The sequence below is a fragment of the Cupressus sempervirens genome, chromosome 4, assembly GCF_028749045.1.
Source record: "Cupressus sempervirens isolate cs-2001-9-10 chromosome 4, ASM2874904v1, whole genome shotgun sequence".
Classification (NCBI taxonomy): Eukaryota; Viridiplantae; Streptophyta; class Pinopsida; order Cupressales; family Cupressaceae; genus Cupressus; species Cupressus sempervirens.
In genome coordinates, this window is record NC_143121.1 from 321,493,552 (window position 1) to 321,503,027 (window position 9,476).

General features: G+C 34.0%; 1 protein-coding gene across 1 annotated transcript; it reads left to right on the forward strand.

Moving 5' to 3' along the window:
- Nucleotides 1-2,583: 2,583 nt before the first annotated feature.
- Nucleotides 2,584-6,292, forward strand: LOC149561331 (type I inositol polyphosphate 5-phosphatase 4-like). The gene is made up of 4 exons (XM_089827798.1): nt 2,584-2,675; nt 2,846-2,947; nt 4,281-4,764; nt 6,146-6,292. The coding sequence occupies exons 1-4, from the start codon at nt 2,584-2,586 to the stop codon at nt 6,290-6,292; spliced, it is 825 nt and encodes a 274-aa protein (XP_089683924.1).
- The last annotated feature ends 3,184 nt before the right edge of the window (nt 6,293-9,476 follow it).

Here is a 9,476-nt window from a genome sequence, read left to right on the forward strand (position 1 = left end):
TAACTATCACGCTTGACCCAAGAAAAAAAATCTAGGTGGAATGCAAATTTAGCACGACATTCACCTTGAATTTTATCACAATGGAAGCCAAGTTCTTGCAGTCAACCAACAATAATATTAGAATGATACAATATCTTCACATAATGCGAACAACTTTAGGATAATGATTTACTGGAGATGAAAACTTATAAGCAGCCAAACAAAAATTAACAAATCACTTTGATAGGGTCCAGGTGAGAAATTGCAAAACCTTCTCCTATTTGAAAACATAAATTAAACTTGAATTTTAAACTATATTAGTTTAATGAAAAAGGGGACTAGGTAAACAGCATTAGAGTGCTAGTCTCAAATAACAATCAACTGGAAATGATATAAGAAGAGTTGTTCCTAGAGCAAGAGAATAAAATAAATCAAAAGAGAGAAATATACATACAACATTTTAAGTTTTAATTTTAATTTTAATTCTATCCAAACATAGGAAAAGTTAATTCTAAAGCTTGCACAAGTCCCAGCTAAAAATATTTTTTGTAAAATAGACTTAATTAATGAGGTCGTGAGACTGAAGCCTAAGAAGCATCAATGCATTCAGACCTGGACAAATGAGGTAAGAAAAGAGTAAAACATTCTAACCATAATTGCAAAACTTGTTTAGTACTCACAAGCTAGATTGCTATGCGAGTTGTTATTAAATTCATGTTGATTCTTCCCTATAAAACTGATTTGGCAGTAGGGAAAAACACAATTTTTGTGCTAATACTTGTCCAAATCCACATTAAAACCTTTTTCTGCCTACAGTTTTTAAGAAAAACACTATTTTTCACTTCATTTCCAAACACAATTGGCAACTTAGTGTAATTAATCTTTCATATTTTACTTCATTTATTAATTTAAGTTATCTTGGCCATGCATTTCATATTTTATATTTTAGTATGTCAGCAACAAAGGGTTTTTTATCAACAAAAGTATGAATAATATTTTGTCACATGCTTGTCCTAAGGTCAAATGGGATAAGTAATGGAATATACTTCTTTATACATAAGAACATAACAAACACTAATCTATTAAATAAAGAAATATCAACTTTCATGAATTTAAGATATTAAAATCTCAATTCTTATAATTTCAATTTCAATACACTGCTTACTTACAAATAAATTGTTTACTTTTAAATACTTTATAGAAATTATTAACTCCATTCAAAGTAAGAGATGCTTCTAACATGCACCATCTAGTTTCAAATTTTAAATTGGGCAGCCATTATTCTTCCCATATAATATGATTTCTATCAACTCTTAGTAGTTACTAAATTTGAATATAAAATCAAATGTCAATATGATACTTCCACATGTCAATTTCTAAGCTAACACATGATTTCATAACGTTTGCCCCACTCAACCTATTGCTCAAACTTTTAGATCTTAAACTATAAGAAATCCACGAAAAGAGAAGCTCGGTGTAACCATGTGATTAGTTCAAATCATACTTTAAAATACATAATACTTTTTATAAATTGTAGGCCACGTAAACCTTGACATTCCAACTAATACTTCAAAATCATTCTTCTCCATTGCCAAAGCTTTCTATTCTGGTCTTTTGGTTGGTTGTCAAAATAGTGGTTCTCCATTCTTATTTACAAATATATTTCTTCTTAGCTATGATGTCAGCCCATAGCTAAGCAGAATCTTTGTAAATAAGAAAAACGTTTCCATCCATTCTCTGCTATCTATATAAAAGAGTGGTAGGGTTGCTAAACTCTTAAGACCCACATTTCTGGCTACATCATCATTCTATTCAACTTGTCTCTACTAATGGATGAAAAGAAGAATAAGGCATGTTTCACCGAAACACTCTTTTAACATTACCATATACATTGATCGACCCATATTTTTTAGACAATGAAGTTGATTAAATGATCTTGCTTGGTTTTTTGTATGTGCAGTATTCATGGCCGAAGTTGGTTGCCAAGAAATGGCTAAATATAAAGTCAAAACCTGAAAAGTTTCAAGCTGATGGATTTATTGAAGGTAATCCCATTCTCACAAGGAAGAATGTGCACCTGATTTTTATAACTGTGGTTCAGTTTGTCCTTGTTTTGGATGTTCATGGTCATATTGCACTATTGCTTTTACTTTTGAAAACTTTCTAGCTTGCTTCAATGAAGTGTAGTTTATCCTAAGATATTTCAAATTTCTCAAGGAGACCTCTAATACTACAGATCAGTGCTCTTAAAAAAGGTTAATTTTTCTAGTATAAGGTCAAATATTTTGGTGCTCAAATCACTATTTTGAAAAGAATGATAAGTTGGGTGTTAATTTGATACCTTACCAAAAGACATCAACTCATTGGGAACCACTCTTTCCTGTCTTTGCATTGCTGTCAATTGTTATTAGATTTTCTAATGAGGGGAGGTCTATTTAGTGGCCAAGTAGAATTCAAGTTTTCAAGTTTTCATACTTGATACAAATAAAAATGATAAGTTGGTACAATTAGATTTTGTATTAATCAACATTTTGAATCAGGTTCCATGATCCTATTTGTATATCTGAATTAGCACAGTTGTAATTCTTACTACTTTTCTCGAACATGACAAAAAATTTGGTGACCAGACCTACATATGACACACCAGAAAGACATGAGCCATATATGTCTCAGGATACAAACGTGAAAGATCTAAGGTATATCACTCATTAAAGTGGATTCAGATAAATTCAGCTGAGATTTGATAAGGTGTTACTGTTTTGCCACTGCCTATAAAATCTTTTCTTCTAAAACACTGAGCTATCAATTTAACCCATGTTGCATTACAAGAAAAATATGACTTCAATTTGTTTTTTTGGGGTTGCAGGGTATTTGTGGGAACATGGAATGTAGGAGGTGAAGTGCCCCACAGTGGCCTCAATTTGGATGAATGGGTATCATCAACTCCAGCAGATATCTATTTTTTTGGGTAAAAACAATATCCTCTCATCTCATTCCAAACGTGTTTACTCTTCTTTTTCTAGTCAATTGGGTTTCAATTCATGGGTAAGTCATTTTGTTAGGTGCATACAGGTAATCCTATTCCTGTTGGGCCAAAGTGATTTCTCCTTTGGCTGAGTGTTCATCCAATCTTTTGATTTGCTTGGAAGTGGCCCTTGATCAACTATCTTCTAGAGATTATCAAGTGGACTCTCATCTCACTATCTTTAATTGCAGGTGTAGTATAACAACTGTGCCTGTGTAGTGTGCATTTGAGGTCTACAGCTTTCATTTTACTTTTTTCAGTTTGATTACCCCAACATGCTAGTTAGTTGATTTTACTACATGCTGACCATCAACAGCTAACAATAAACAAATCAAATACAAACTTCACAAGCATAGATAGCAACTGCCAAAAGATTGAATTTCTTGGATAAAAACCCGAGTCAGACTAATCAAAAGCTTGGTGTCTGAACAAAAAGGATATCATGAATGAAGTGTATATTGAAAAATGTTGGCAATAGGAGCTGTATTAAATGTAATTAGCTTGCTGTCAATCAGTTTCAATTAGGAACAACAACTTTCTCCTAAATAATATTCTGTTGCATTTTTTCTACTGTTCATTTTTATAGTTTAAAAAATAACTACTTAAACTTAGAAAATTATAGATTGCACCGACAAAACTAAGTTCTCAATCTCAAAATCTGAACCTTTTTCTCAAAAACTTGGAATCTGAGCATTCAATATACTGATAAAGCAACTAATAAATTATGAAATTCCATGAACCTTAAGAAGTGTCTTCCATAATGGGAATCTTAGTCACATAAAGCCATCAATTTGTGGATAAAAAGGAAAAAGCTAAAAGTCATGGTAATACTCTTAAAAAATGATAGAAACATCATTGATTAAGGCTTCACAATCCCTGAATCCCATATTTTAGAAAACCTCTCTTTCAAAAGTAAAGGATCCATTTAATTGCATTTAGTTACTACGTCATATACATACATAACCAAAACTTTCAAAAGATACTCATTTTAACATTTAATTATTAGTCTATTTATGCTTAATGCATTTGTTATCAAAATTAATTATTTTTATATAACTTATAATTTATATATAATGAATATATTTATATAATTAAAAATCAACTAACTAATTGTTCTCTCCAAACCACTGAAAGTGAAAGATATTCATCGAAAATCAAAAAAGAAGTCTTCCCATGACCTTTTCATTTATTGATATTGATATTATCTCCTCTCAGAGAAGATGTTATATTCCTTAGTTTTAACCCCCTTTTTTGGATATCTCAATTGTTTTTGCAGGTTTCAGGAAATTGTGCCATTAAATGCTGGGAACATATTGGGTATAGAAGACAATGGTCCCGCTGCAAAACGGTTAGCCCTTATTCGCCATACATTGAACAAAGATAGAAATCAAAGCATCAGTTTTACATTTTGTAGAAAGGATGGGTCAATATCTTCAGAGGATCAAATTTACAGTTTTGATTCTGATTTTGAGGGTTCTCAAGGGCATAATAATGTTGCTCCATCTGGGTCACTTTCATCAGAAGATGAAAGTTCATTCAGTGGGAGAGATTCACCATATTCTCTTTACCGTAGCCCAATCTCATACAGTTCTTCATCAGAAAGATCCTCATCCAACTTGGGTGAGATGAATTACAACTTTAATTCAAGTGGGCCAAATTATTGCTTGGCAGCTAGCAAACCGATGGATCTGAGAAAACATGTTAGAGATATAAAAGTTTCTTGTGTTGGTTGTGGGCTAATGGGCTACCTTGGAAACAAGGTATAATTAGAAAACTTGTTTCATGTTTTCCACACTATTCAAATGAACTATTATTGTAGGGAATAGTTCATTTCAAGATTTTAAAAGTTGTTCAATATTCTTGTATCTAAGATTACTCATACTCTAGAGGAATACCTATTTAATAGATATTTTACTTGTTTACAGGGTTTTGTTTCGATCAACATGCTATTCAATCATACAAGCTTCTGCTTTGTTTGTAGCCATTTGACATCAGGAGAGAAAGAAGGTGATGAGATATTGAGGAATTCTGATGTGAGGGAGATAATGAAGAAGACCCACTTTCACCAAACAAACAAGATTCTCTCACATAAAACCCCAGAGAGAATTTTGGAGCATGAGTAGGTTTTAATATTGTATCCTTATACTCCCAAATAGATATTGAATAACTCAATACTATTAAATTTTTAAAGAAAAAGCAAATGAGAAAACTTCATATGAGATCTTACAATTATCTATAATAATTTATGACAAAGGTTTAGGTAATATGCTATCTGTCTGATTTGGTTCTATATTTTCTTTCCTTTTGCAGTTGAATTATTTGGCTTGGAGATTTGAATTATCGTCTTGCACTCCATTATTTTGACAGTAAACAACTCATGGGAGAAAACAACTAGGAAACTCTATTCGAAAAAGATCAGGTAGATACATAATCTATGGCATTGGATTGAAATGCCAGGGTTTACATTAATTTTATGACCCAAATCATAAAAAAATCATTCTTAATGAATAATTCTATTGAACATTCATAGATGTGCTAAGATTTTATTGAAACTTTTTTACAAAAATCCTTTTCTCTGTATATTCAGTGGGATCTGAATATCCAAGGGCGTGCAGTAAGGTGTCTTAGACTTGGCTCCTACTCATGGCCATGATGGATTTGATTCGAGGTAAGTCTTTCGAACCCAAACTGTGGTCTTCGAGCACCAATATTTAAACAGGAGTTAACAAAAAGAAAACAAACTTTGAAAAATATTCAAGGTAAGTCTTTCGAAAACAAACTGTAGGTTGGGGGTCTCCTTGATAGGGGAGGAGAAGAGCTCAAGATCATTTATCTACTCAAAAAATTGAAAATATTGGCAGAGAGATTAGTTGGAGGATTCATCAGAATGAGAGGGAATCACGAGATCATGAAAAATGGAAGGAGATTACAGGTTTGCAACCTAATTCCTAATTCTATAGGTCTCATTATGTGTGATTGTTTATCATTTAGTTCATAACCTCTGCTTTTCCTTGGGTCATGAATCTATGACTAATTGCTATTGATTAGAGGTTTTATGCTTGACTTGGAATTTTAGGTTTATGGCTCCACATCCCTAATTGTGTGGCTGGGTAGAATAGCTTTTTATGGTGGTGGTTCAAGACGGGGGATGTAGAAGAGATTGCAGAGGCATCACTATCTGGCAGGGCCTGGTCAGCAGCAACGGATACAGAGGAGGTTTCAGCAGTTCATGTTTTCATTGTTGAACACACAAGACTTGATATCCATGGTCGCGGCAGGATAAGTTGAATGATAGCAGCGATGGGTATCAAATATTTGGGGGGACAGCCTTATATCATCTAATATGTCCTATCTGCATTCTAGTTTTCCATTCTTCCAATAGCACTCATATACTCGAAGTAGAGTCATGAAAATGGATTAAAAAAAAGATGTTTTTCCTTCCATATTTTGACCAATCTAAAACATTTTAATAGATGGTCAAAAATTTTGGTCGAAAAATAGGGTCAAATGTACTAGTGGTTGCTTGGACAAGTGGGGTTATAGGGCCATTTCCCACTATAGTCATTGTAAAATTTCTTGGGATATGGAACTAGACTCCATGTACTACATGTACAATAATGGAGGGCCCACGGACTGCATAGATGTGGCTTTTAAGGTGATGGCCTAGGCAAGCCATTCCAACTTGGTTAGGGATCATAGAGAAGAAAAGAAGCTATGGAGATGATTGAGAGTACTGAGACATCAATCCAAGCACATGGTGAGTGATAAGAAGGTATGGGATAACCATAATCTTGAGGATAAGTTTTGGTGAGGTTGCAAAACAATTTTTTGAAGCAAACAACACTAAAACCCTTGAAACCCTTAATAATAGGCTAAAATTATGCTTGGGATGTATAAATAAGTTGGAAACTCAATATCTTTAAAATCTTCAAGTTCAGTAAAAAGGGTTTTGGGAATGATAATTTTATTGGGTACTTGTCAAGGTTTTTTCCTAGACATTCAACTTTTTGTGCTTTTGGAGGGCTAATCCTTATAGCCATTTTCCAAGCATTTGAGTGCAATTTGACTTGTGGGTTGCAACTCAATTAGGGTTTCAATATGGTTTTTGGTGTGGAAGATTGAAAGGAGTCCAAAACCATATAAATATGGTTATCCATCCATTTGGAGGTAAAAACAAGAATTTTGGGTTATTTTTGTGCATAAGAAATAGAAGCAAGTTGTTCTACCCTATTGGTGTGTGCCAATTGAATGATTAGGAACTATTGAATATATTCCTAGCGAGCATAGGGAAGTATAAACCCTATATAGGTAAACTAAATGGCCTAAGGAGATGCTAAGATAGCTTGGGGAAAGAGAAAGGTTGGTTTTCACACCATATTGGTATTAGAGCAGGTTAAAGATTTGGAAAAAAAGCGGCCAATGTCTACAGCTACTAGAGAGTCGATAGGTGTAACTAGCATGGTGACTAATGAAGAAATAACCATGGAAGTTGATGAATAGAGGGAGAAGAACAAAGTTCTTGAAGAATCTGTAGCATTGGTGAAGGTGAGATTAGATGTAGTTGCTAATGTAGCTAGCATGAAGGAATAAGAGGAAAATGAGAAGGGTAAAGAGGTGGTAGAGGAGGATGTAGTTCCTGAACTTGACCCTATCTTGAATAAAGAGACCTTATTTAAGGCTATCAAGGCCATAGGAGAAAAATCTTTAGAAGTTGTTATACTTCTTAGTGGAAAGACAAACATAGATGGAGTTATGGATTGGATAGATGGCATGGAGAACCATTTTGAGTGTGAGGGGGTATCATAGGCACAAAGGGTTAAGGTGGCTAAGTTAAGATGTAGAGGTTTAACATGGCAATGTTGGAAATAAATAAAAGATGAGAGAATCATCATGGGCAAGACTATAGCTAATTGGAATGCTATGGTCACTAAAGTGAAGGAGAACTTCCTACCTGAAGACTTTAAGATCCAACTCAACAAAAGAAGGTAAGGACTAAAGTAAAAAGACCTAGATGTAACCTCTTATATTGAGGAATTTTAGAGTCTATGTTTGAGATACAAAAAGCAAGAATATGAACCAATAAAAGTGGCTAGATAAAAAATATTCAAGAGGAGCTTTGTCTGTAGGCACCTACCATTGTCCAAAGGTGTCATCAACTAGCTCTAAAGGTGGAAGAAAAGAAAAAAGGAAAGGGGATTCCAACTTCAAATATAGAGGAAAGGGTAGAAATCAAAGAGAACAAAGAGGAGGCTACGCGGGTAGAGGGAGCAAAAGAATCAAGGTGAGAGAAAGCTCACAGAGAAAACTAGTGAAAACTCATCAAGAGGTGGCTATAAAAGAGGAAGAAGAAACTAAGGGGGAACAAGTAGTGGAAGAGGATTAGGTAGAACCAACTCATACATTGCAAGTATGAAATGTTATAACTATGGATAGTTGGGTCATCCAACCTATAAATTCCTAGACAAGCCTTCTTCCTCAAATCAAGACAAAAGGATGGCATATGTGCAAGAGGAAAATTGTAGCAAAGAATCTGATGTGGACCACATTGAATCTGAAAAAGGTGAGAATGCCATGTTCAGGAGAGTATTGATCAAACAGCCAGCTCGAGATGAACCTAGACATAGAAGGGAATTGCTTAGGATAAAGTGTAAAATCCTAGGAAAAGTATGCAAAGTGATGGTGATTTAGGATCTATTGATAATGTAATATCAAAGGAGGTTATCACTAAACTAAAATTGTAGAAAATACCTCATGAAAACCCTAACAAGGCTACTTGGAATAACTAGGGGTAGATAATCTTAGTGAATGAGCAAGCTTTGGTGGATTTTTCCATAACATGATACAAGGACAAATTATTGTGTTATGTTTTCCCCATGGATGCTTGTCAAGTTTTTCTATGTAGGCCTTGGCAATTTGATAGGGAAGTTGTGTATGATGATAGAACTAATGTTGTTACCTTCAAAAAGGGAGGTAAGACATTTAAAATTCAGTCATTGTTAGAAGGGAAGGAAACACAAGACAAAGTACCTAGTGTGATGTTTTGTAGTGGAAAAGAATTTGTCAAAGATCTTATTGATGAGGAATTTCATAGTTACATAGTAGTGTTGAAGTCTAAAGAAAAAAAAAAATTAGCCAACAAACCTTTTCCAGTTGAAGTCCAAACTTTTCTTGAAAAGTACAAGGACATAGTGAGTGATGGCATGGGTCAAACAGCGATAGGAGGTTGTGTTTTCCTTTGAATATCTTTAAGCTAGAATTTTTTCATGACCTGCCACTTTGGGAGTGTTAAGTGTCCATACCTAAGAACCTATGTTTCATATTTTGAGTTGTTTTAAGTTCATTTGACTAGGCTTTGAACCCCTCAAAGTTGGTAGTTTACTATTTTCATGTTGATGCACATTACACATAATTCTGGGAAGCCCTGTTTGACCTACAATAACTTTGACCTAGTTGACCGAAATGCTAAAATTCC

Bases quoted from the DNA above. Each gene is read 5' to 3' on its own strand.
- LOC149561331 (XM_089827798.1), top strand. From the start codon at position 2,584: ATGACAAAAAATTTGGTGACCAGACCTACATATGACACACCAGAAAGA. The intron at 2,676-2,845 runs GTATATCACTCA...TTGGGGTTGCAG, and splicing joins ACAAACGTGAAAGATCTAAG to GGTATTTGTGGGAACATGGA. The intron at 4,765-6,145 runs GTATAATTAGAA...TGGTGGTTCAAG, and splicing joins TGGGCTACCTTGGAAACAAG to ACGGGGGATGTAGAAGAGAT.